Below are 24,401 nucleotides of genomic sequence, written 5' to 3' on the forward strand. Positions count from 1 at the left end.
ACTCCTGAAGGCAGCAAGAAGGATCGAATTGTGTTGAAGTTCAGTCGAGACTGAACCACTCTGAAAAAGTAAGTAGTGTTCTGATCCCCCTCTTTCAACCAATTTATACGTGACCTCTGCTTGAAATACATTTCTTCGATCTTCCTCAGAAAATGCCATCGCTGGAGAGCTAGCTGTTCCATCTCAAACAATTCTGAAGTCGGAGTAGTAAGTACCTGACCCTGCACATGTTGCAACAGAGAGTTAGCCTCACCAACCCTCTTTTGAATTTGGGAGAAATTATCTTTATTTAACGCTTTTAAGACACTCTTTATTTGTTTTTGTTTCCAGAACAGGCTAGTAAGGTTCGAGACAGTGCTTCCGGCACAAGACCAAGCTTCAGAGACCACCAAGTGAAAGTCCGGATGGCTGGTTAAGTAGTTGTAGAATTTAAAAGGACGGGTTCCAAAGGAAGGCATCTTAAAAGAAAGGTCTACAATACAAGGACTGTGGTCAGAAAAGAGGGCAGGGAGGAAGAAGGTTGAGCATGCGGGGAATAGGTTAAGGACAAGGCTGTTAATGAGGAAGCGGTCAAGTTTTTTGGCTATAGGGTTGCTTTTCCTTTGGGTATTCAATTCCTTATTCTGTTCAATTTAAAAGGGTTTTTCTCTGTAAGCAAGATATGCTCAGATTCATGTGTTGTAGAGGAATGAATCTATCTCTGTTTTGTATGGACAAAGTATCCTCGAAAATCAAGTCTCTGTGAGTTTGGTTTGTGCTTTGTTGAAGAAAAACAGAATCAGATAAGATGGAGCTTTCTATGAAGGTGTTCCAACAAGGTTTTGTTTCTCTTTAATCGAAGCTTTCCACTGGTCTTCATATCAAGCAAGCGGATGAAGAACCCATTGAATTGGCAGCGAATGATGAAGGAAAAGCTTACAAACAGTATTCAAGCGAAACGATGGCTCGAGATCGGCGCTGTCCGACTGGCTAGAGTCCGGTGAAACTCTCGATCTTCGTTTTACGAGGAGAAGAAGCCACGTAGCAACACGTGGAGAGCATGTAATCATCCTTATCTTATTGTACGGGCTTCATGAGAGTGAATGTAATTTTGTTAGCTCTTGGGCTTGAACTGTTTGTACTCTAAATTGGCTTTAAGCCTTAATACAAAGTTGACAAAAAAAAAAAAATTGTCTGAGTGTACAATTGTACTAAATCTATGCTTTTATTTTGTTTTATGCGCACTGAAGCTACGATGCACTTGTTACTAAACTGTATGGTTGTACAATTGGGTTTAGGTGAAGTGGTACAAATATCAAGTGTGTATTGTATGTTGTGTTACTGAAAAGCGAAGCTGCAAAACATTAGGGATTTTAATGATATGTTGATAAATTATATAGATAACAAAATTAATCTAAATGATGGAAGTACAAAAGTTGCATATGAAGATGTAGTTTTAAAAATCATTTAAAATAACATGATTGAAAATTAAAATTTGTTGAATTGTTTATCTTTCGATGGAAGGATGTAGCAAAATATTAACATAACTGAAAATAAAATATTTTTAGCGTCGTGAATTGTTCTCTTTATCTGAAAAATGCTCACCTTTACAAAATAATTTATTGGCGGAATACAACGTAGATATTTTAATATTCATATAAAAATATTGATTCTAAAATTATTATTTTCGTTGACAAAACGGTATCCAAAATTAAATAATAATGAGATAGGGATCATAAATAGACTTTAGTGAAAGGAAAATACACAAAAAGTCAAATGCGTTTGAACAAAAAAAAAGTAGAATAACTTTTGGGCTTCAGCATATTACGGATGACAAAGGCTTCATTAAGCTGATCAGTTTTATAACTTTACTTCAGGCATGTTACATGTACAAATACCAAAACTCTATGGCATGTCGCGTAATAAATAGCGCACATATTCTTCAGAACTCTTTTAGTTACAGAGAGATGACGTCACATCTCAGATTGACGTGAAACCACACCGTTAATAACTATTAACGGAAGACCACCGTGCTCCACTCTCCTACGTGCCAAAGACTCGTCTGCTTCAAAACACTGTCGTTTTTGGCAACTTCCGATTTCCACTGTGTTACAGCGGTTTAACGTTCACGGCGATAAAAGAGCTTCCGGCGATTCAAACAATATGGGCTGCGTTCTCTGCAAAAACTCCGCCGGGGCCAAAGGTGAACCTCCTCCTGGAAACCTCCGCCGTGATACTAAGACGGATCATTTGCCTTCTTCTGTATCTGTACCGGAGGTAGTCGACATCGGAGGAAGAAAGAAGAGTCAGATTCAGACGGCAAGAACGTGGCACACCGGCGACTTCTCCGGCGGCTCTTCTCGCCGTACGTTACGGATGAGTCTCTCTGCGCCGGAAGGATGGCCACCGTGGCTGCTTGCTGCTTGCGGCGAATCCATCAAAGACTTCACTCCTCGACGAGCCACCACATACGAGAAGCTCGACAAGGTAACCATTAAATTAAGTATTAATCAAAACACTAATATAATTATATAGTTGTTTCCTATAATAAATACTCTTCCCTTTAATTTTAATAGATAGGGCAAGGAACTTACAGCAATGTGTACAAAGCTAAGGATCTATTGACTGGAGATATTGTAGCATTGAAGAAAGTTAGGTTTGATAATTTGGAAGCTGAGAGTGTAAAGTTCATGGCCAAAGAGATTCTTATGCTGCGACGCCTAGATCATCCTAACGTTATTAAGCTTCAAGGCTTAGTTGCTTCCAGAGTTTCTTGTAGTCTCTACCTTGTTTTTGAGTATATGGACCATGATCTCACTGGTCTTGCTGCTACTCAAGGTTCCAAGTTTGATATTTCTCAGGTTTGTTGTCTTCTTTTTTTTTTTACTTTAAGAAGTGCTGAAAAGTGTTTTAACGGACCAGATGGTCTACTAGAGCCAGATGTCCGTCACCAGATGTTGCTCTAGTTGAGTATATAGCCTCCAACACGGACATCTGGCCTGGCTCTAGTAGAGCGTCTGGCCCAAGAGTACATTTGGTCCGTCGCAACAAAAAGTATTTCTAGATAATTATTAACGTCCATTTTGTTTGTTATTCAGGTGAAGTGCTTTATGAAGCAGCTACTATCTGGGCTAGAGCATTGTCATAGTAGAGGAGTGTTACATCGAGACATAAAAGGCTCTAATTTGCTGATAGATAACAATGGAATACTGAAGATTGCTGATTTTGGGTTGGCTACGTTTTACGACCCAAAGCAAAAAAAGCAAACAATGACTAGTCGTGTTGTCACGCTCTGGTACCGTCCCCCAGAGCTTCTTCTTGGAGCTACCAACTATGGCACTGGTGTTGATCTCTGGAGTGCTGGTTGTATCATGGCTGAGTTACTTGCTGGCAAACCCGTTATGCCAGGAAGAACCGAGGTAAAACCAAAACCTTTAGCTATCAGATACAGATGTGTAAAATTAATGCTGCTTGGTGAGTTTAACTTTTATCTTTGGAAACCAACTTCATGATCTTGGGACCATATAAATGCATAATTAATAAAGACTATTGTTTTTTTAAAACTAATTTTGTTTTTTTTTTTGTTAGGTAGAACAACTTCATAAGATATTTAAGTTATGTGGCTCCCCATCAGATTTGTACTGGAGGAAGTACAAATTACCCAACGCTACCCTTTTTAAGCCGCAGCATCCGTACAAACGTTGTGTGTCTGAAGCATTTAGCGGCTTCGCTCCATCAACTGTGCATCTAGTGGAGACACTTCTCGCTATAGATCCTGATGATCGTGGAACTTCTACCTCAGCTTTAAATAGTGAAGTGAGTCATCTTAGCTTTCTAATCTTTTAATTGTGTGGCATATAAAACATGAGACTGTTAGTTTGTGATTAGATATGTAATGCAAGCAAAAGTTTCTATAATTTGGTTTGTGTGTACAGTTCTTTACGAGTGAACCATTAGCGTGTGATCCATCAAGTCTACCAAAATATCCACCTTCCAAAGAACTTAATATAAAGCTAAGGGACCAAGAGGCAAGAAGGTACTAACGTTTACATCTTCTTCTATGTGTTTTCTGGATGCTATTTGATTAGATTCATTTGTAACTGATCTCCTCATTTGTTAGGCAAAAGAGTCTTGCAAAAAAAGCTAATGGTGTAGAAGGAGCTAGAAGAATAAGGTTTCGCGGGGATCGCACTGGGCGAGCTTTTCCAGCTCCAGAAGCTAATGCCGAGAATCAAGCCACCTTAGATGTGAGCACATTCTTCTTTTCATCTCATTCATACTCATGCACACACACACACATAGAGACACAATATGTATGTAACGTAACCCTTTCCCACTGTGTTTTACAGAGATGCAGAGTGTTGCCACACACAAATGGGAAGAGCAAGAGCGAGAAATTCCCTCCTCCTCACCAGGATGGTGCAGTTGGGCAACACCCAGTGGAAGAAGATCATCATCAATCAAAGAAAAGCTCAGTATTTAGTGCAACGCATGAGGCTTCTTTCGGGTCATCGAGATCATTGAAGGTTGGGGAAGGGACATCATCGATGAGAAAGATTTCAAACAAAGACGGGTCTTCTTCTTCTAGAAAGTACATATGGGGTCTTAAACCTCCTCCAGTGCTTGGGCTCTCTATGGACTTGCTTTTCAGGAGCAGATCAGAAGTTTTTGGGGTCCGGAGATAGGATTAGATGAAAGGGGGAAATGAGTTGACAGTTTTATTAGTGCATCAATAATAAAGTATTGGTTGAAGAAGTTCATATTCTTTGTAGCAGAATTGAAAGAGCGAGAGAGTGCACAAATGAAAATGTGGTTTGACTTTGGTGTAAAAAAACACAGTTCAGGTAGTCTTAGAATCCTACTTTATAAATTGTACAGTTGGTGAAATGTGTTTTGAGGCTTCAAAGATTGGAATGTTTCAAAACACTTTGACTTCACCCAGATGAGTTTAAGCCATCCATCTTCTAATATTGTAAATTCTGAGAAGTTTTCACTTCATATATCAATTTTTAGCAGGTGTCAACCGTATCAGGATAACACACTAAATGGAAATCAAATTAAACTATTCTGGAAATGACTTATACTTGAACAATTATAGAACATAAAACAGGATTAGGAACACCTCATTCATTATTTGTTGGGATTAGACAGCCCAACCATTTCACAAAAGAAAAGGCAGGTGTTATATGAACTCTCTTCCTAGACTCCCAAAGATGTATAATTTTCAATCCGCAAGACAAAAAGGAAAAATGAAAAACCGCAGCCAGAGGATTAACAATAGCAAGAGATCAAATAAAATCACGAGTAACGGGTGTTTTGTAGCAAAAGAGACATCATTTTCTCCTTTTTTTTCTTATTTTCCTTTCCTTTAAAGATCAAAGAAGAAATGTGTTGGTGGTGGTTTCTGACGATGATCATTTTCTTTATTTGGATCTGTAACAAGCTCTCTTGGCTGCTCGAACGATATCCTCTACCTGAGGAAGAGCCAATCTCTCTAGGTTAGCTGCGTAAGGCATTGGAACATCAGCTCCTGCTATCCTCTCCACCGGTGCATCCAAGTATGAAAAGCTCTCCTCCACAACCGACGCACTGATCCCACCACCATAACACAAACATTAATCAATGATTCTGACAATAGCGATATAGTAATCCAAAAATAGATTCGTTTCTAACCAGATTTCTGCACAGACTCCATGCTGAGGGAAACCTTCTTCAACTGTTACCAATCTACTTGTTTTTCTCACTGAAGCATTGATGGTTGCTCTGTCTAGCGGACGGATTGACCGCAGATTTATTACCTATCCATTTTATTACCACAAAAAAATTCAGAGCTTACGTATTTGATGTAGAATCACAAGATCAAAAAACTGAAAATCTTCATACCTCTGCACTTATTCCCTCTTCTGCGAGCTTCTCAGCTGCCTGGAATCATTTACATTTAAGTTTAATTCAGAGATAGAACAAAGAGGAACACCACTTTTGTAAGAAACATGCGAGGCAAAAATCCTCTGAGAGTAATACTTGATCTAGCGACAGAAAACTAGCAAAAATGTTCTCAGTTATAATTACTGAAAGGAGATGGTCAAACCTTGAGGACAAAACCGACCATCTTCGAGAAAGTTGTTATGGTTACATCCTTTCCTTCTCGTTCAATCTGTTATAGCCAATACATCATTAAAGCATCCTAGTGCTAGACTGAAGAAACACGAAAGAGAAACACACACAAAAAAAAAAACAAAGAGGGCGATATAAATCAAGCGACAAGTACCTTGGCTTTGCCTATGGGAAGACAGAAACTTGAATCAAGTGCTTCTTCTGAAATTGGAAATGATTCACCATATCTGTATGACGTAATCAAATTAAGAGGGGTTTGTTATGTGTGTGGCTTTAGGCTCTAATCATATAGACAAGAATTCAGATTAGACGTACTACTTACAGTAACTCGTTTTCAAGGAAGACAACAGGGTCAGGGTCTCTAATAGCAGCTTTAAGAAGACCACGAGCATCTTCAGCTGAATATGGAGCGAGAACTTTCAAACCAGGAACTGAGGCGTACCATGCTGCATAGCACTGCAAAATGTATAACAAAAAACCTTCATTTAACATCCACATATACATATACAATGCCACAAGCAGTCGTAAACACAGATTACTCCTGGATCCTAGTATTTATCATGTTACTTAAACAATGAATGGTACCACTACAATCATAAATACATCTACCAATCATGTTAGTCATACATTCTAGGCCCTTCTCTAAGAGAGACAGTCATGGTTTCATGTGTTCATTACCAAGCTCAAGAGAAAACAGTTTGCATATTACTGTGCTAAGAACTTTTATCATAATCAATCAGCTAAATGGCTAATTTATTAAGGGAAAATTTGATCAACGTTAAAGCCAAAGATCCTATTTGATTATCATTATCTTTCTTTTGTGTGAAGGAAAAGGTATGTTGTACAGAATTTGCGTTAGCGTTTACCTGAGAATGCTGAGCACCAACACCAGCAGCAGCACCATTGGGTCCTCTAAAGACGATGGGTACATTTATCTGTCCAGCAGACATGTAATTCGACTTTGCAGCAGAATTTATGATATGATCAATTGCCTGAAACAAATTCCAACAGAGATGTAAGGATACATAGAAAAAGAATGTCTTTGCACAACAGTGCATAATCCCATAACGCAATAGTGATGCTACGCAAGGTCAAGGTCAATGTAGTACTAGAAAAATAGAACACAAAACCAACGCTAACCTGCATAGAAAAGTTAAACGTCATAAATTCCACAACGGGCTTTAAGCCAGCATAGGCCGCACCAACTCCAATTCCAGTAAATCCAGCCTAAGACATGATACAAAGATGACTGTTAGAATTCTTGAAAACGGACACAAGGAAAGTAATATAAGAAATCCAAACCTCGGTAATAGGGGTATCGTAAACTCTCTCAGGACCATACTTCTCCAATAGGCCTTTAGTGATCTGAGAGTACATGATTAAGGGTCAGAAGAAGAGAAAGTAAAAACTAAAAATCTATATTTCCACCAGGTCAAAGTAATTCTAACCTTGTAGGCACCTTGATATTGTCCAACCTACATAAATAAGACAAAAGATGAAATATCAATATCAATATCTGACTATAAACGCCAGATGATATAATCAATAATGTAAGCTGCAACTAACCTCTTCACCCATGACGAATACTTTAGGATCTGCAGACATCTCCTCGTCGATTGCAGAGTTTAGAGCGTCTCTGACTGTCATCTAAACAAGGATATACATACAAAAATGTAAATGACGTTACATACACAAAGAACTAGCTATAACTTTTAATCATCCAAGATTGTCTTTCAATTAAAACTTTTAATCATCCAAGATTGTCTTTCAATTAAAACTTTTAATCATCCAAAATTGTCTTCACCAGCTTATTAGATTAAGAGAGACTACAGCACACAAGGCATATGTGTAAGTAGGTGGATTTCGATAAACACGTTTACCTCTTTTGAACCAGCTGCATAGCTCCTTGCGGAAACCAAAGCGAATCGCGTCCTTCTGAGAGACTGTTCAAAAAATCCAGTTTCGAAAAAAAATCAGAATCTCAAATCGTATCGTCAATGAAGAGATAAAACAAAAAGCAAAGGAGCAAAAGACTCTTTTTACCGAAGCAGAGAAGCCTCCTCCATCGACGGCACTTCGCCTCAAGATTCCCCACATTTTCTCTCTTACTGGTAAAACCAAAAATCAGCAGTATTAACAATCGTCGGGTCACAATCCGGAGAAAAGGAATCGAAGATCGATAACGCAGAGGGAAATTGATTACCTTAGCTTTGAACGATCTACCGCGCCGGCGAAAAAGCGTATCGGAGACGGCGGATTCGAAAGAGAGAAGGGACGACGACTCAAAGCTTGCGCGAAAGGGCACTGTTTTTTGTTTGTTTGTTGTTCTTGTAACAACAGCAACACAGCTCGATTTCAATTAGAAGAAGAGTAGTAGGTTTTTTATTCGTCTCAAATCACATGAGCCGTACGATTAGTTACATAGGTCTTGATCAAATGGTTGACGTTTTCTCCTTTTTACTTTTTCTTTCTCAACTGGAGTTATTATTTATTCCATTTGATCATAATGACTTGTGAAACGCTTTTTTTTTTTTTTTTTTTTTTTTTTTGTAACACTGTGAAACGCTTTTTATATCTTAAAAAGAATACGAATATGGAGAGACATATTATTCTTAGTTAATTATTTATTTACTTTTAGTTTGCTTTTTATATTTGAAATTAAAGTTGACTAATTGGAATTGCAGATTAAATTTTTTAATCTGAATACTAATTAGTTTATAACTCCACAAGGAAAAACTGAAATTGTAACCAATTTCTCGGTAGCTCAAGATTCCCCCACATTTTTGTGTAAATATATAAAATGTTTATTCAGACATCGATTTGGTCTAGTTCAGATATTTTGAATATAAGAAAAAAACAATAACCAATAATATGATTATTCGTTTTGGTTCCGGTTAAAAAACATTCTGAATGATCCCCCGAATTGCTAATTAGTTTACCACAAGAAAAAGAAAAAACAAAGAAACAAAAACCTTAAAATCATAATCAATCTCTCTCACTGCTTCAAGCTTGAGCAGAAGAATCACTAGTGTTATTAGTTTCTTTTTGCTTTCTTTCGGCTTGAAGGGATCTGCAAAGCGATTCAAGCTTATCTTTCTGATTCTTTGTCTTCTCCAACTGTTTCTTCAATCTTTCACGCTGTTCAACCAAAACCATTGTTATCTTCTATTGGTTCACAAAAATGGTTTAAAAGTGGTTTGGTTTACCTCTTCAACGAGTTCTATGAGAGTAAGATCCGATCTCTCGGTTTTGCTCTTCAGGAATGCGTTTTCTTTCCTCAGTTCTTTTATTGCTTTTGACATCTATATGAATCAAGATAGGATCAGTTTCAATAAGGATCACAGAAAGTAGCATTTCAAAGATATGTTTTTTACCTTATCGATTTCTTGTTTGAATGTTTCAAACACTTCGTTGCTCTTCACCAACGCATCCTGCATCATGTTTTCATTTATTACAAATGATCTTGTGGAAGAAAAGAAGATGAATACTCTGCAAGAAAATAAGGGGGAAGAGAGCAGACCTGGAACTGCTGGAACTTCTCTCCATCAGATGTTAGTTGCACCCGCAAGTTTTTCTCCGTTGCTAAAAGCTGAGAAACTTGATCTGCGTAAACCTTCATCTGAGACTGCTCATGGATGAGTTTCTCCTCGTGCTGTTTGATTTTTAATTCAGAAATCTGTAGCTCCAGTGTTTTCTGCTTCAACTGTTCTCATTTCAACAAACGGAAATAAATAAATAGGTCACAGTTAAATGATGCTTTATATATATAGTTTGAAGAAAGAATATAAATTGTACTCTTTGCTCATGTTGTTGTTCTGAAAGCATATATTGATCAGCCAGATGCTTCAACTTCGTCCTTAACCTGGAGATTAAGTGAACAAAACCCAATGATATTGCCAAAGGACCTCTAGAATATAGTCTGCAGAATGTGACTGAGCCTAGTCATAATGATTTTAATTTTGTGTAACAAAATGATATGTATAAAATACTACATGTGCTATAACATTTCCTGCTCCACTACAAATCTAAACTGTGGGGATTGTGTTCTATGGGCTTACATCTCATTTTCTTTTAGTTGTGAGAGGCTTTCATCCTTTTGCTCGTCCAACTTAATGCTCACATCCTATTAACCAAAGTGAATTTAGTAAGGTCAAGAGTATAACAGAAAAAGAAAAAGGATGGTTTCATTTTTACAAGTTTCTGAATATTGCAAAAGCCTACAAAGTAATCAAATTAATGTTCTATCAGTCTGTTACAGAGTCTCCATCTACGTGAAACTAACATGTGCCAGCCAATATTAGTGCGGGCTTTCACATGTTAAGGAAGAAGAAAAAGGATTAGATTATTTCCATGAGCAAATAACTCAGAACGAGATGCATCGGGATTTGCCTACTGAGGAAGGATAAACAAATATATTAAAAAGTCCTTACTACCAAATACTAGTGGCAAACTTTATAACCAGCAGCAAAGATCAAAACACTGGGAAGAATTCAAATGTTCATCAAACCTTGATTGCTTCCTGGAACTTGTTCGACAAATCCGATCTTAAAGTCTGTCCCTCAGTCGAAACCCGCTTGCATTCTTCCTGTAATACAAAGGAACAACAACAAGACAAGACACTCTATAAGGCAAAGAAAGTAGAGTAAAAAGAGCAGAATAAGAAGAAGAAAAGAATGCATACCATCAACATTTTGTTTTGACGTTGTAACTCTCTACAAAGTGACTCAAGCTTGTCACGGACAGTAATAGCTAACATAAAATAAAGGAGAAACAAAACAAATGACTTTTGCTGGCTCTCAAAAGCATAGAACAATGGAAGTGACACAAACAAAACTGGTTGTCCTAATTAATTTTACCAGAATCTCTTTCAGAAAGGACTTGTTGATACTTGAGCATGAATTCAAGAAACTCCTTTTCAGATTTGAACATGTTTTTTGAATTCTTACGCTCCTGCTTCCAATATCAATCAGCACCACATAAACATAAATGATTCTGCCTTTGCTTAATGGGAAAAAAAAAAAAACACTAACTTGTTTTCTGGGTTTGACCGAATCCACACTCTGAGCTGAGTCCGGTGCCTTGTCCTTGCACAAGTTTGGATTTTGAGTAGACGCCCCTTCTGTTACTTAACTCAGCAAAGAAACAAAGTTAGGTTACAAATACGAAAAGAAAAAAAAAAGCCAATTAAGATTCAATTCTTCTCTCACATGCTTGAGTAGTAATAGGAGGAGGAGATGATTCTTTCTGCTCTAAGCTAAGCTTGCTGGAGACCTTGATTAGGTCATCAACGCCGCCGCCGTTGTCATTACCATCCGTTTCTTCACAGAGCGGAACGGGGAAAGTCCTGGGCTTCTCTGCTTTCTCGATCGGGACATCATCGTTACGATTTTGTTCGTCGGTCACCACCGGAGGCGGGTCAGCAGCTCCGTCGACGAATCCATCGGGTAGGGAATCGACCTCGGGGAGCAAATTCGAGTGAGGTGACTCCATTTTGACTCTGGATCTGGCAGCGAGCGCGAGATTGGGACAGAAACCCCCCAACTTTACGAGTGTGTCGGAAGGGAGAATTAGACAACAAGAAAACTGAGCATTACTTTTAATGGAGAAACAAAAAACTAAAAAACCTGTTGTTTCAAAGTTCAACTAATAATAGTATAATAACCACCAATACGGCCACTACCTCTGTATTGTTTTTGCTACGCGCCCGAAACATTCTAACCCGATCCAAAACCCGAACTGAAACTACACTAAAATATATGAATATCCGTCGAATTAAAAAAAAAAATCCCAAATATTGCAATTCCATCACTCCATATATTTCTTCTAATGAGAGCATACATGTGTTTCTCTTCATCTAATAACCAACAACCGAAGGAAGAAGAGATTAAAACTAAGATCGAGGATGCCGCACAAAGAACTAAAACACATATAAAGTAATTCAAACTTTGTATGTTCGTATCAGACAAACAATATATTTAGAATCAAACAAATCCAAGACTCAAGCACATACTTTAAATGTTTTCTATTTGAGATAAAACACTGAAAAAGAGACAAATTAAGTGAGAGGAAATTGAAAATTAATGAAATCTAAACACAAATGACTTGAAGGTATAAGAAGAAAAGACTCACTTGTGTAGTTCTCCATAGACTCGCCATGGCAGCTACAATCGCCGGAGATAGAGTACGACAATCACTCGAGAAAGAATTGTCATAGAGAGAGAAAGTTGGACAGTGATGAAAGTGAAAACTTTGATCGAAGGATTTAAGATTAGCTTGTGTGTGATTTTATATTTGGTGAGGGGCAGAAAATGTTGTCTATTTTTCGTTAATTATATATTTAGTGATATGGACAAGGACAATGGAAACATTGTGGTAGACAATCATAATTTCTAAATAATTTTATTGATAAATTAGACATACGTGTTAAAAATAGACAACATTTTCTCGCACAGTTTCAATTTTTCCAATTTCAGTTATTTATATTTCTTTTGCTTGTAAATGATTTTGTAGTTGAACAATAGTTTTCATTTTCTAACTCAAAAGCAAAATATACAGCTATTTTGTTTATTGCACAAGTTCAACTAGTTACATCTTTTCACGCGAAATTAAAAAAAAAAACAGTAAAATTCGTCAAACACTAATTTATCCTCAGAGAAAGCAAAGACGAACAAGAGGTTGTACAAATTCTGAAACAAGAGTATCTTAACACAAAACAAACGTCTAATTAAAAGCTTATAGTAGTTTCCATGGTTGGGTGCTTTTTGATTATTCATCGCCCCGTACGTTTACACCACACACCGTTCGTCCTTCAACAAAGATGGCAAACATATTTTGTACGTTTGATCACTGGCTTGATTTTTCTTGCACCACACGAGAATGATCAGTGTTGTTGCCCATGCATCCTCTACCAGCACCAGCATAGCACGGTGCAGTTACATTTGCTAAATACTTCCTTGGCAATGCCATTCCGAATCTCTTTCCTTTTCTTTCTTTTTTCTCCTTTTTGACAATGCTTTCATTTTCCTGTGTCGTAATCTATTCATAGAATACAAATATATCAATATTAGAGAGCTTCGTATATCATATGAATGGTGAAGATAGATGAATGTGGTTCACTTTAAATAGATTGTAAGTTACTTAAATTGTTGTAAAGAGATATATGTACCTCTTTTGGCTCTACCTCTTTTGGCTCTATGATGACACTTTGGGTTTCCATCGACTTTCTCTTGTCTTCACCATCTTTTTCTGCCAAGATAATGGATAATTTAATAAATTCACTTTACTATGAATCTTACTATGGATCTAAAATGAAGCAAAACTTAACATTAGACAAAATCAATGTAATATCTATATTGTTTTGACAAAAAAAAAAATCAGCATTCTCTATAGAAATAAAAACATATCTACCAATCATATGCACATGTGTGATGTGCATGCATCATCATTCCTCCACATATATAGAGAGTAAATTGTTTTTCTTCTTTTAGATTTTTATTTGGTACGTATACTTGTATATATGTAATTATGTAAATATAGTAAACGAACGTATATAACTTACCTTTATCATCATCATCATCATCGTCATCATCAGAAGAAGTAACATTAATGCAATAAACCCTAAAGCTTGGAGATCCAGGACATATCATCCTCTCATCAAAATTACTCATCCTCCCTTCATCATGATCATCATGATCAAGACCATCATCTCCTTGCTTCTTAACAATGATGTCCTCATCATTTCCTTCTTTCTTAATAGAGATGACATCATCAATTTTCTCATCTTGTTTCTTCACAACCTTTTCCCCCTCTTTAACATTTTTTATCGAAGAGATCTTCTCATAAATAACTTCTTTCTTATCTTCCACGTGATGATCAGGCGCAGGAGCCACCTTAGCCGACAGCTTCAAGCTGTCGTCGTTCTCCTCCGCCTCCTCTCCGTCCTCAGAGGAGCCGTGCCTTAGAAGCTCCTTCGTCGACTGCGTCTGGTTTCCTTTCAAGACGCTTGCATGGCTCCGTTTCTTCATCTCCTCTAATCTCCTCCTGAGAAGCGGACGTATTCCCTCCGGAAGTGGCACAACGCCGCCCTCACCCGCTCTCGCCGCCGCACCACCTCCTAGCCTTGAGCTACCGCAACCCATATCAATAAAACTATCAAATAGATGGGGTAATCGCCGCCACCAAAAAGATCATACAGCGGCGGTTGGGTGGCGGGAGAAGATTCTTGAATTAAGGCAAAGAAGAGGAGAGAAGAGATTGGGTTTGTGAAGAATGGAAGATCATTTTAGGAATCAGAGAAGATTATTAAAGGGCTGAGATTGGGTGATGGGTTGATTGGTTAGTTGCAGTTTATTTGCTAAATTTGGTAAATAGTGATTTATTTAGACATATGCATGAGTTGGTTCTTAACTTTTTATCTAATAAGTGACCTACTCATTCTTGTTGTCCTTTTTGACTTGCAGTTAGCCTCTCCTAAATTTGCAGATAAACTTTAGCGACTCAATTACTTTATATATTCGTTGCGTATTGCTTCAAATTATCTTGATCTTGCATTTTAGAGAATCTTCTTAACTAATTCGTGTTGTATTAGTTATGAAGCTCTTTTATACAAATACACTATAATATAAAATGAAGAAGAATTTTTTATTTTTGGTTAACCATCCGGGAAGAGTTCTATTGATAAACTGAACTCAAACACAACTAACAAGAGAGTGCTAGTTGAAATATTCAAGTAACATTCGTTTGTAATCGAGAAAAATATTTTGATTTTATCAAGTAAATCTCGAACTGTGATATTGTGAAAATAATAAAACAAGAAGGATGATTTTTGTGGGCCTTGGAAATAACAAAGAATTGGGCCTCGAATGGGCCTTTGACCCAATAAGCAAGCAAGCGGCGCCTTGTTTTAATGTGACTTTGGGGATACTTAGGGTTTTAGTTGCTAAAGAAATTCGATTCCTCTTCTCCAACTTCGTCGTCGTCGAGCAGAGTCAAGCTTTCTACCGCCATGGATCCTAACCTCGCAAACAACCCCCAATTGATTCAATTCCTCAGCGTAAGTCTACTTTACTCTTGTTCAATAAAATCTAAATAGCTCATCATATTCTCTGCTTGAAGAGTTAGAACCATGAACTAGTTAGTAGCTGTCTTCATTTCATGACTGGATCGATTCATGAGATGTGTTTGAAATGAGTGTGTGTGTTTATGTGTGTAACAACAACAGCAAGAGAAAGAAAGGGCAATGGCGAACGAAGTGGTGGCGAAGATAACAAGCTCGTGCTGGGACAAGTGCGTGGACAAGCCAGGAAGCAAATTCAGCTCCAGCGAGACTTCTTGCCTCAGTAACTGCGCCTTACGATACATGGACATGACTATGCTCATCATGAAACGCTTTCAGCAGCAGTGATTTTCATTATCATCATGATCATGATGATGTTACTTCTTTCCCTTTTATTTATTATTATTATGAAAACCGTTTTTTTTCTTCTCTTCTCATGGCAACTGGTGTTGAACCCCTGCGATAATATTTCTCTTGGATGAATTGTTGTGGGATTAGTTTATGGTAATGTGATTTGAGATTTTTATTTCATGGACTAATGAATCAGTGTGGAATGTTCAGCTTATTAAGATTACGGTGAAACGGGCACATCGTTGGATATATTGTGCCCCTTTTCACCATAATCTCAATGTGTCAGCAAAGTTGAAACCAGCTCTAAACAACTTATTCTATTCGCTTCTTTCAGTGTTATAAGCTGGGTAAACTGATTGGATTATAAAAGGATTTATATATTCTTTAATCCATTTGTGAGCATTGGGTTCAGTTATAGGGAGAAGAAAGAGGAACCATCAGTAACAAGGGCTGAATGAGACCACCCAATGTGAACTTGTGTAAGAAATCAGAATATGTATATAAAGAAAGATGGGAAAGGTGGAATGGTACCAGCGGTTTAAAAAATTCAATGGTGATCATAATTCTTTATTGCAATGTTGGTATATATTTTTGGATTTCAACCGGATTTTGTAACACTCCGATAAAAGACTACTCTCTTTTAAAAAAAAAAAAATCAAAATAGAAGTGTATTAGTCGAGAAGACTAAAAGACGGGGGTTTTAGATTGAATAATTTCTTTAACATTTATTTTGACATTTGGTGCATTCATTTGTTGAAACTATTTGTCCTCTCAAATTAAAAACATACCACATTAATGTTGAATGGTAACTTACAAAAGAGGTCCACATAGCAAAACCTCTCTGCTCCACATCTGCATATAGACTAGAAGCACTGGATGTTGAAATTAGACAAAAAGTGATTGAGCAGTAGAAAAAGGACAACAGCAAAATTAAACAGTAGAAAAAGGACAACAGCAAAATTACTATTATACTAGTATTATCCCCGGTGCTACTAAACTATATGATCATAAAATTTTAATGACTATCAAAATAAATTATTGTTTTATTTATATATATTTTTTAACCTAGATAACACATTAATACATAAATTTGGAAATACTGAACCAATTTCTATGATGTTAGTTTTGAGAAATATATACAACATACATGTTTTTGAAAGCTTGTTTCTGCAAAAAAAAATTAAGATATATTCTAACACATAAAAGTATACATTGTGCTACGTATGGGCATTATTATATAAAAGAAGACTATTAAACATACTTAAACATGTGTTTATCTTTGTCCATAAAAAAGTTTTCCATACTTAGAATAATTTCATGCTTCTGATAGTAGTATTTTGTGAAAAAAATCTCTGATTTTTCATCATTGTGAAAGTTTAAGCCACAAAATAGAAGAATAAAATCTTCAACTTTGAATCATGCAGAAAAATATAAAGGTAGTATAAATGTGTTCAGGAAAAGAGAATAAATGATTTAAATAATCAAATTTTGCCACATTCAAAACTAAAATAAAACCATTAAAAGATGACTGTCGAGGAGGGCAAGGGAGAGAAAGATTCTCATTTCTTCTTAATATTCTTTTTACACCAAAAAAAAAAGAAATATATAGTTTTTTAAAAAAAAATGGAGAGATGAAGCGGCTACATATTGAAAAAGTTACTAAAGTCACTTTTGTACGTGTGTGAGAGAAAAATAGGAATTTTTGCAGTTAACCAAATATTTGAAGTCAATAGAACGTGGTATGGTTTTGATTTACTTGAATTTTGTAAAACAATTACACATGTCAAAATCTTATTGCTTGAGTGACTTGTGATTTATTTAGTATATAAGGGATGATTTTTTGGGCTTTTAAGAAAAGATAACTACTATTAAATCCATTAAATTTAGAACCAGAATTAATATAATTCCAAATTTGAATAATCATCCATATATGTTTATAAAATCCTAAACTAAAATAAATATCTCAAGCAATAAACCAAATAAACAGTAATAACAAATAGAAATAAAATAAAATTCTTTTAACTCTTAGAGCATAATTAACCCCGGTCTTTTAGCCGGGGTTCTTAACTCATGATTTGACTTTTTTTTGTTTTTTTTTATTTTTTTTTACACTTTTCGGCTAAGAAACAGCTCTTATATCTCTTATTTAAGAGATGGTTCTTAACTTTTCTTAGCTAAAATCTAAGAAAAGCTAAAAACCGTCTTTTAACCGAATCTAAGAACCTCAATTAAGAGACTGAAGTTAATGATGGTCTTAGGAGTAAAAATTGTAGGACCAAGATCATGATGTTCTTTACTAACTTCTACATTCTTATCGTCACCAAAAATTACATAGAATATAAAATATTTAATTTTGATATATATACATATATCAATATAAAATAAAAATTTCAAAATATTTGGATCGCAAAACATAAAATTTTCCAATACGTATGTGTACAAATCAATGTTTACCATGTTTTAATAGGAGACAATTTCTATATTATTTAAGAAAATGACTGTCCATGCTAAAACTAGACTTTGATGTCATTATAGTTATTGAAATTCTATATTTATTTAAAATATTAGCACTAATTCTATATTGTCTAAGACATGAACAACATTTCTAAATAATTAAATAAATTTAGATTTAAATTTTGGTTTTTAGGTTGGTCCTAGTCCAACGAATTTAAGTCTAAAATATTAAAACCAAAATGGACTAAATCCAAAAATCTCAATTTTTTTGGAGGTTAGACAATTAAGCCTAAACCTAGTAATTTATAGAGTTAGGCGGTTTCGGCTGCGCGTTTCGATCCTAATTGACAAATCTACTTAAAAATCACATGATTTATTCACATAGTCGAATAAATGCAGACCCACACTGAAAATCCCTACTGTTTCTCACAACGCCTAATTAAATTGAATACAAACATGAACGGAAGCAATTGCAAGACGATAAGCGAAGAAAACCTCTTATACTTCTTAACACCAAATACTATATTATATTAAAAACTCACTGGGCTGAGTATACATTCGACAACAAGACGATAAGTGAAAAAGGTAAAACATGACGATGGATAAAGATAGTAAAGAAAAGAAGAGAGTTGTAAAGAAACTTCACTTAAAATCTTAAACCTATTATTAGAATAATAGGAAGAATTTGAATTTAGAACTAGCGTTGAAGAACCCAATCCAAAAAAATTTGAAATCACTTAGTGACCATCTCTGATGATGATCTACTGTTGGTGACAAAAGTTGCAAGACTCCAGAACCGTAGCTACAAGTGAGAAACTGAGGCCTTAATTTTTGGTAATGGGATTAAAATTCCAATGAGATGTAGCTAGAGAAGACTCTAAGGGTAACCCTTTATTCAATGAACACGCATAGCTTTGAAAGTTGGGCTAAGGCCCTGGACAATATAGCAAACCCGTGTCAACATCCGATAAAGGTTTAACCAGAGACGTCGAGCAGAACAATAAACCGCCGTGTGAAGGAGATGGAGCACCAACCGATGGAGGGCTGCGTTCACAATGATTATTGTCTATGTACATTGTGTCAGAAAGTGGCTTTCAAAGAGAAAGTGGATGCTTCTGATTATGAACCACATAAAATATTTAAGTTTCACCCCTACTCATTTCCAACCTCAAAGACGATGTTAAGCCAATTAGAGAAATCAAAGCAAATTAGAAAATACAAGTTTTACATAATTAAGCACTATTATGAAAAAACCTCCAAAACCAATTTGATTGAAATTATGCAAAAAGCAGAAAATAAACCTTAGCATTTTGCTATCGTGAAAATAAGAGCTTAAGCAATCTTTCATACACCTAAAAACAATAAATAAGCTTCATAAATCATTACGATAAGGAAGTAATTAGTAATCAAGCAGTAAAAGTTGCTGCAAATCCCTCTATGAAATCAGAAATCATCATGTGGCTAGTTTCATTAAAACTGAAAAAGTATTCATGGAAAAAGAGAGTCAAAGATACTACTTAAGTTTTTGAGTTTTTCCATCGTGCGAAGATGTCAATGATGATAGACTATTCAAGAACTTAAAAAGAAAAAAGAAAAAGCACATCTATTTTGGAATAAATATCTTATCTGAGGGCGGTGGCTTTACCCCGACGAGGAAAAGAAGAATAAGGGAATCTTTGTGTAGAAATAAAACAGAACATTCTCTTACAATGGGAAAATATTCCAAATCGTCTCTAAGCCATTGGATCTGTTCCCGTTAGGATTAGAGTAAAGATTCTTAGTATCTCCCACTAACGTCATTGATTTACACATAAAGCTAACTCTTAAGTGGTAATCGCCAAAACCATGTTACCTTCATTGTATAATTTGTGGTGTTCATAGTATTAGGGGTTAACAGTTTGATTCATTTCTTTAAAAAAAAACAGTTTGATTCCTTTTGGTTACTTGCGCTAATTAACTTTTATAGTTTTATGTGATCTATCAATCGGCATTCAGAATTAACAATTAAGGGGGTGATTGGTAGTTGCCGTAGGTGTTGTCCACAGTCTTATTTATTTCTAAAACACCAAATTCAGAGCAATCAAACTTTAATTTTTTTTTTGAAACCACAGCTCTTGAAATAACCTACAGCTGTACAAGTATTCTGCAGAACCAAATATCCAAAGCAATTTTTTAGTGCTTTCCATAAAATTCTACAGCAATAAAATCTAAAATCACAGCAAAAAGTTTACAGATTTTTTTCTACAGCAAAAATTTTAAAGCTACAGCCATTACCAATCGGACCCTAACTTACTTATCCTTTGATTATTTGTTACCTAGTCAGTAATTCAAGTTGGGTGTGTTTAACTAAAAACGTATTGTACTATTCATTTGACAAATGTATTGCAATCTCTTAAGAGAAAATTGACATTTATATTTTTCATACATATTAAGAAATTTATAGATTATTTGCAAGCACCAGATAAGTTTAATTTCTTGTTTAATACAGACAAAACAGAAAATATTGTTTGTACTGGGAAAATATAAAACGATAGTTATATCCTAAACGACTCTTACTACAAAGCAAAAAAAAATTATTATAAATTTTAAGATCAAAAGGTATATCAGTATATGGCTACCATGCCAAAATGTTGGTATCTTTTTAGATAACGACGGTAGTCACTGTCCAAACGAACTCTGTATTGCTCATGCACTGGTTGAGCATGTACATCAAGCAAATTAAAGAAAACGAAATCATATAATGGGTCGGAACTTCAATAGCATGAATGTAATAATATTCCACAACTATTAACTTTTCATGAAAAGAAAGACAGTCCGATCGAGTAGATTTTATTCCAAGAGTATCTTAAACACAGTGGGTAAAAATTCAGAAGAACTAGAAAATTTTACTAATACATATCTCATATTGTCTAACGAAAAATATATATTAAAAAAGTCTCGTTTTCTAAACTTGTACATGGTTCAATTTCGGTAGACTGGTCCAAATGCACAAAAAAAAAAATTATAAGAATATGGACGAAAACAATGATACAATGATATCATCAAACGTGCATTAAAATGTTTAGCATGTTCATATAGAAAACGTTATTATTTACGATGAGATTGGTAGCGTTACTGTCACAAAAATAGGCATACATTTTTGTTCTCATTTCAATGACAAATCAGGCCAGATAGAAAACTGCTCCATTGTATATCGATATCTTTGTTAGTTTGGTAATAATGAACGTGATTTTTTATATAGAAAAAATAAACTAAAATGCAAAATGATACTCTATATCAATTTATACTGCACTCAAGAAAATGTTTTGTACATCACAACAAATGCCAAACCAAATTACTCTACAAATTTTGGATCCACCTATAGACTACGGATTATTACTCTCATTTTTATACAGAATGGGATTAGTGATTATTGCAGTTGCATCGTTTGGATTCACTTATATTTATTTTAGCGAGATTACATACTATAATTAAAATACTGAGGGAGAAAGGTTTCCCTATTTTCCTTGTTGTTAATATGTTGGGGTAAAGATTTCAAAAGGGGGTTTCCTGATTTCCTAAATGAGTAATTGCAATTCGGAAAACGAACTATATGCATGACAATTCGGTTTAGGTAAAAGACCAACTTATTCTCTCATTGCACTTGTAAACCCCTAAACTAGAGAGTTGTAGACAGTAGTAATCCTCAACACCTACTTGGTTGGTGACACGTCAGAAAGAACGACAATTTGGTGCAATAGAATGTACCGGAATGGTACTTTTACAAGATATAAGATTTTAGTGCTCATAAGTTGCTGAGCTGGATAGATACCCACCCATTTTAGGTTTTAGGGTTTGATAATTATATTTGCCACAAGATTTATGAGATATCATAAGACTAGGTTAACTTCGCATGCCGACATCAATGTGCGCACAACATCATTCGTTAGGTCTTGTTTCATTAGACGAATAAACATATGTGGATATTTTTTTGAAAGGGAGAGGGATTATATTCCTCACATGATTTTTCGTGGTTTTTCAAGCGGCTTACTGCTTTATATTGGCCACCCTCAAAAACTGATCAGACCCAATTCATACACAATCATTTATTTGTTTGTCAAAAAAAATTTCACGCAATTACTCTTAATAGAAAAGTAAAGTATATGATTTACATTATGATATATATACTGACCAATATATTATTTTGAGAAGACGGATATATATTCTATTAAACTTAGTCATGTTCACATCTGCAGAACTAAAAGGTCGCAGAGAGGATTTAACCGCTCACACAAAACGCAGAAACTACGTAGGCATATTTATAAGTAGATGAATCATAAAAATCAATAGACGAAGGGTAAGATTAAGCTTAATTAGATTAAAAAAAGGGGAACCTTCGGGGCATGCAGTAAACAACTGTAAAGTAGAGATAATGCTCTCTGATTCCTTTTGCCCACTATCTACATCCCATTGAGTTCAAACTCTTTCGTTCTCCTCTCTCACTCACAGACGCATTTTGCAAGTTGATACACTTTTCTCCTCCCTATATAAATCACTACCCTTCTCAATCAACAATTGCATCTTACATTAACAGATTCTCATAGTGTTTACTCGTTCCTTGCTTGCCTTCGGTTTCATAGAGAAAGAGAGGGGGAGAGTTTATAATAGATTATTATTAATATTTTCTTCACAGTAGCATTTCACTACTTTGAGAGAGATTAAAAAGATAAAATGGCGGTTTCAATAGACGTCTTGCGTACGGTCTTTGGCATTCTAGGTAAATCTTCTCACGTTTACGTAAACGTTCATGTCTTCATGATGCATGCATGTACGTGAGTTATCGTGAATTCTAACATAAGGATAATTATTTTGTAGGGAATATCATCTCCTTTCTCGTCTGTCTTGCCCCAATGTAAATGCTTTATGACTCTCTTTACGTTCCTCTTATATAGATAACGGTTTCCATCAGACATTAAATATACGTGTTGTTTATGTATTAGACCGACGTTCATTCGTATTTACAAGAGAAAATCATCTGAAGGGTATCAGTCTATCCCATACGTGATAGCGCTGTTCAGTGCGATGCTATGGATATACTACGCAATGATAAAGACGAATGTAGTGATTATGATCACTATCAACGCCGTTTCCCTGGTCATACAAATCTTCTACATCTCCTTCTACCTATTCTACGCGCCTAAGAAGGAGAAGGTACTTGTTCAATATTAACATAACTTCTTATCTTGAATGTACACACAAGAATGACTACATCTTTTGACCGTTGTGTTTCGATATGGCAGACTCTAACGGTGAAATTCGTCTTATTTGTGGATGTTTTTGCGTTCGGCTTTATTTTCTTCCTTACATACTTTCTGCTTCATGGACAAAAACGTGTTCAAATACTTGGATACATTTGTATGGTCTTCTCTCTATGTGTTTTTGTCGCACCCCTTGGCATCATTGTAAGTCTCTCTTTCTTATTTACTCATTCATTCATTCATTCATTCATTAAAACTGTTTTTAATCGGTCAAGTTAATCTTGAAAACACAGAGGAAAGTGATTAAAACGAGAAGTGCAGAGTTCATGCCGTTTGGTCTCTCCTTCTTCCTCACCTTATCGGCTGTCATGTGGTTCTTTTACGGTCTTCTCCTTAAAGACATGAATATAGCGGTACGTCTAAGTAGTCTTCATATTTGCTTTTTTTATTTTTTTCTATGCTCGAGCTCTGAAAGCTAATGTTTCTTTAATTATTTTTTTCAGCTTCCAAATGTTTTGGGTTTCATCTTTGGAGTGCTTCAAATGATACTTTACATGATATACAAGAAACCTGGGACAAAGGTTTTGGAACCACCAGTGATTAACCTCCAGGAAATATCTGACCATGTTGTCGATGTCGTGAGGCTTAGTTCGATGGTTTGTTCCTCACAGATGAGAACTTTGGTGCCACAGGACAGTGCGGACATGGAAGACACCATAACCATTGACGAGAAGATCAAAGGAGACATTGAGAAAATGAAGGAGAGCAAAGAAATGCTTCTTATATCCAAGAATTAATAAAGCTCTTAACTATCAAGTGTGGAGTTGTGTGTTTTAGTTGCTTGTCTGCTAAGTTAATGTTTAATTTGCATGTGTGGCCTCTCTCTCTCTCTCATCTTGAATGTAAAATAAGTTTCTATTAAATTAAATAAATGAATATGTCTTGTGTATGGGTGTCCTTTGTAACAAAAATAGATCGACTTGTCTATTATCTTTCTTTCAGTTGTAAAATCCAAAATCAAACTATATTAATTTTGTTCATCTTGTCATTTATACTAAAAAGTTTACACTTAGCAACAAGTTATAATAATATCATATTTAGTATATATATATATATGGTATTTCTAATATTTAGTAAATATTTGCACATTAGCAAATATTTATCAAAGAAGTCTTGTTGTAGTGCAAGTTTGTTCATTGAAGTTTGGGTTT

At 35.5% G+C, this 24,401-nt stretch overlaps 6 protein-coding genes across 10 annotated transcripts; 3 read left to right on the plus strand and 3 right to left on the minus strand.

Annotated features, from left to right (window-relative positions):
- Window positions 1–1,787: 1,787 nt before the first annotated feature.
- LOC106387521 (probable serine/threonine-protein kinase At1g54610) lies at window positions 1,788–4,949 on the plus strand. Its single transcript, XM_013827391.3, has 7 exons — window positions 1,788–2,466; window positions 2,556–2,840; window positions 3,078–3,398; window positions 3,568–3,795; window positions 3,915–4,015; window positions 4,100–4,226; window positions 4,329–4,949. The coding sequence occupies exons 1-7, from the start codon at window positions 2,143–2,145 to the stop codon at window positions 4,662–4,664; spliced, it is 1,722 nt and encodes a 573-aa protein (XP_013682845.1). The 5' UTR covers window positions 1,788–2,142; the 3' UTR covers window positions 4,665–4,949.
- Window positions 4,950–5,089: 140 nt separating this feature from the next.
- Window positions 5,090–8,516, minus strand: LOC106387520 (pyruvate dehydrogenase E1 component subunit beta-1, mitochondrial). Its single transcript, XM_013827390.3, has 14 exons — window positions 8,297–8,516; window positions 8,137–8,201; window positions 7,974–8,036; window positions 7,660–7,740; window positions 7,542–7,568; window positions 7,396–7,458; window positions 7,234–7,320; window positions 6,960–7,085; window positions 6,416–6,549; window positions 6,248–6,320; window positions 6,068–6,133; window positions 5,863–5,901; window positions 5,653–5,777; window positions 5,090–5,568 (listed from the first exon to the last, which is right to left on the minus strand). Exons 2-14 carry the CDS (start codon window positions 8,188–8,190, stop codon window positions 5,403–5,405), a joined length of 1,104 nt encoding a protein of 367 aa, XP_013682844.1. The 5' UTR covers window positions 8,191–8,201; window positions 8,297–8,516; the 3' UTR covers window positions 5,090–5,402.
- Window positions 8,517–8,912: 396 nt separating this feature from the next.
- LOC106387519 (beta-taxilin) lies at window positions 8,913–12,474 on the minus strand. Of its 4 annotated transcripts, none has more exons than XM_013827388.3 (12): window positions 12,223–12,474; window positions 11,301–11,634; window positions 11,124–11,218; window positions 10,950–11,046; window positions 10,775–10,842; window positions 10,601–10,678; window positions 10,152–10,216; window positions 9,889–9,955; window positions 9,614–9,796; window positions 9,468–9,524; window positions 9,300–9,395; window positions 8,913–9,231 (listed from the first exon to the last, which is right to left on the minus strand). In XM_013827388.3, the coding sequence occupies exons 1-12, from the start codon at window positions 12,247–12,249 to the stop codon at window positions 9,097–9,099; spliced, it is 1,302 nt and encodes a 433-aa protein (XP_013682842.1). In that variant the 5' UTR covers window positions 12,250–12,474; the 3' UTR covers window positions 8,913–9,096. The 4 variants fall into 4 exon arrangements, with proteins under 4 accessions (XP_013682842.1, XP_013682843.2, XP_048608354.1 ...); XM_013827389.3 differs by having other exon boundaries at window positions 10,950–11,043; window positions 12,223–12,473; XM_048752397.1 differs by lacking the exon at window positions 12,223–12,474 and adding an exon at window positions 11,774–11,821 and having other exon boundaries at window positions 10,950–11,043.
- A 204-nt stretch (window positions 12,475–12,678) lies between these two features.
- Window positions 12,679–14,383, minus strand: LOC106385956 (uncharacterized protein DDB_G0283697). Of its 2 annotated transcripts, none has more exons than XM_013825853.3 (3): window positions 13,652–14,383; window positions 13,259–13,338; window positions 12,679–13,128 (listed from the first exon to the last, which is right to left on the minus strand). In XM_013825853.3, exons 1-3 carry the CDS (start codon window positions 14,229–14,231, stop codon window positions 12,937–12,939), a joined length of 852 nt encoding a protein of 283 aa, XP_013681307.2. In that variant the 5' UTR covers window positions 14,232–14,383; the 3' UTR covers window positions 12,679–12,936. The 2 variants fall into 2 exon arrangements, with proteins under 2 accessions (XP_013681307.2, XP_013681308.2); XM_013825854.3 differs by having other exon boundaries at window positions 13,274–13,338; window positions 13,652–14,380.
- A 608-nt stretch (window positions 14,384–14,991) lies between these two features.
- On the plus strand, window positions 14,992–15,679 carry LOC106385267 (mitochondrial import inner membrane translocase subunit TIM8). Its single transcript, XM_013825190.3, has 2 exons — window positions 14,992–15,145; window positions 15,314–15,679. The coding sequence occupies exons 1-2, from the start codon at window positions 15,098–15,100 to the stop codon at window positions 15,494–15,496; spliced, it is 231 nt and encodes a 76-aa protein (XP_013680644.1). The 5' UTR covers window positions 14,992–15,097; the 3' UTR covers window positions 15,497–15,679.
- A 6,823-nt stretch (window positions 15,680–22,502) lies between these two features.
- Window positions 22,503–24,139, plus strand: LOC106385408 (bidirectional sugar transporter SWEET10-like). The gene is made up of 6 exons (XM_013825329.3): window positions 22,503–22,709; window positions 22,808–22,844; window positions 22,933–23,143; window positions 23,233–23,394; window positions 23,484–23,603; window positions 23,694–24,139. The coding sequence occupies exons 1-6, from the start codon at window positions 22,664–22,666 to the stop codon at window positions 23,985–23,987; spliced, it is 870 nt and encodes a 289-aa protein (XP_013680783.1). The 5' UTR covers window positions 22,503–22,663; the 3' UTR covers window positions 23,988–24,139.
- The last annotated feature ends 262 nt before the right edge of the window (window positions 24,140–24,401 follow it).

This window comes from Brassica napus, chromosome C3 (assembly GCF_020379485.1).
Source record: "Brassica napus cultivar Da-Ae chromosome C3, Da-Ae, whole genome shotgun sequence".
Lineage (NCBI taxonomy): Eukaryota > Viridiplantae > Streptophyta > Magnoliopsida > Brassicales > Brassicaceae > Brassica > Brassica napus.

What these genes read in the sequence shown, in the direction of transcription:
- LOC106387521 (XM_013827391.3), top strand. Translation starts at nt 2,143, where the DNA reads ATGGGCTGCGTTCTCTGCAAAAACTCCGCCGGGGCCAAAGGTGAACCT. An exon ending in CATACGAGAAGCTCGACAAG is followed by an intron (nt 2,467 to 2,555) that starts GTAACCATTAAA and finishes TAATTTTAATAG; the next exon opens with ATAGGGCAAGGAACTTACAG. An exon ending in CCAAGTTTGATATTTCTCAG is followed by an intron (nt 2,841 to 3,077) that starts GTTTGTTGTCTT and finishes TTTGTTATTCAG; the next exon opens with GTGAAGTGCTTTATGAAGCA.
- LOC106387520 (XM_013827390.3), bottom strand. Translation starts at nt 8,190, where the DNA reads ATGTGGGGAATCTTGAGGCGAAGTGCCGTCGATGGAGGAGGCTTCTCT. An exon ending in CGTTTAACTTTTCTATGCAG is followed by an intron (nt 7,086 to 7,233) that starts GTTAGCGTTGGT and finishes AATTTGTTTCAG; the next exon opens with GCAATTGATCATATCATAAA. An exon ending in GGAGTCTGTGCAGAAATCTG is followed by an intron (nt 5,569 to 5,652) that starts GTTAGAAACGAA and finishes TGGTGGGATCAG; the next exon opens with TGCGTCGGTTGTGGAGGAGA.
- LOC106387519 (XM_048752396.1), bottom strand. Translation starts at nt 11,806, where the DNA reads ATGTTTCGGGCGCGTAGCAAAAACAATACAGAG. An exon ending in CGGTCAAACCCAGAAAACAA is followed by an intron (nt 11,047 to 11,123) that starts GTTAGTGTTTTT and finishes TGATATTGGAAG; the next exon opens with CAGGAGCGTAAGAATTCAAA. An exon ending in AACAACAACATGAGCAAAGA is followed by an intron (nt 9,797 to 9,888) that starts GTACAATTTATA and finishes AAATGAGAACAG; the next exon opens with TTGAAGCAGAAAACACTGGA.
- LOC106385956 (XM_013825853.3), bottom strand. Translation starts at nt 14,231, where the DNA reads ATGGGTTGCGGTAGCTCAAGGCTAGGAGGTGGTGCGGCGGCGAGAGCG. An exon ending in TGATGATGATGATGATAAAG is followed by an intron (nt 13,339 to 13,651) that starts GTAAGTTATATA and finishes TTATCTTGGCAG; the next exon opens with AAAAAGATGGTGAAGACAAG. An exon ending in AAGAGGTAGAGCCAAAAGAG is followed by an intron (nt 13,129 to 13,258) that starts GTACATATATCT and finishes TTCTATGAATAG; the next exon opens with ATTACGACACAGGAAAATGA.
- LOC106385267 (XM_013825190.3), top strand. Translation starts at nt 15,098, where the DNA reads ATGGATCCTAACCTCGCAAACAACCCCCAATTGATTCAATTCCTCAGC. An exon ending in AATTGATTCAATTCCTCAGC is followed by an intron (nt 15,146 to 15,313) that starts GTAAGTCTACTT and finishes TAACAACAACAG; the next exon opens with CAAGAGAAAGAAAGGGCAAT.
- LOC106385408 (XM_013825329.3), top strand. Translation starts at nt 22,664, where the DNA reads ATGGCGGTTTCAATAGACGTCTTGCGTACGGTCTTTGGCATTCTAG. An exon ending in ACGCGCCTAAGAAGGAGAAG is followed by an intron (nt 23,144 to 23,232) that starts GTACTTGTTCAA and finishes TCGATATGGCAG; the next exon opens with ACTCTAACGGTGAAATTCGT. An exon ending in TTAAAGACATGAATATAGCG is followed by an intron (nt 23,604 to 23,693) that starts GTACGTCTAAGT and finishes TATTTTTTTCAG; the next exon opens with CTTCCAAATGTTTTGGGTTT.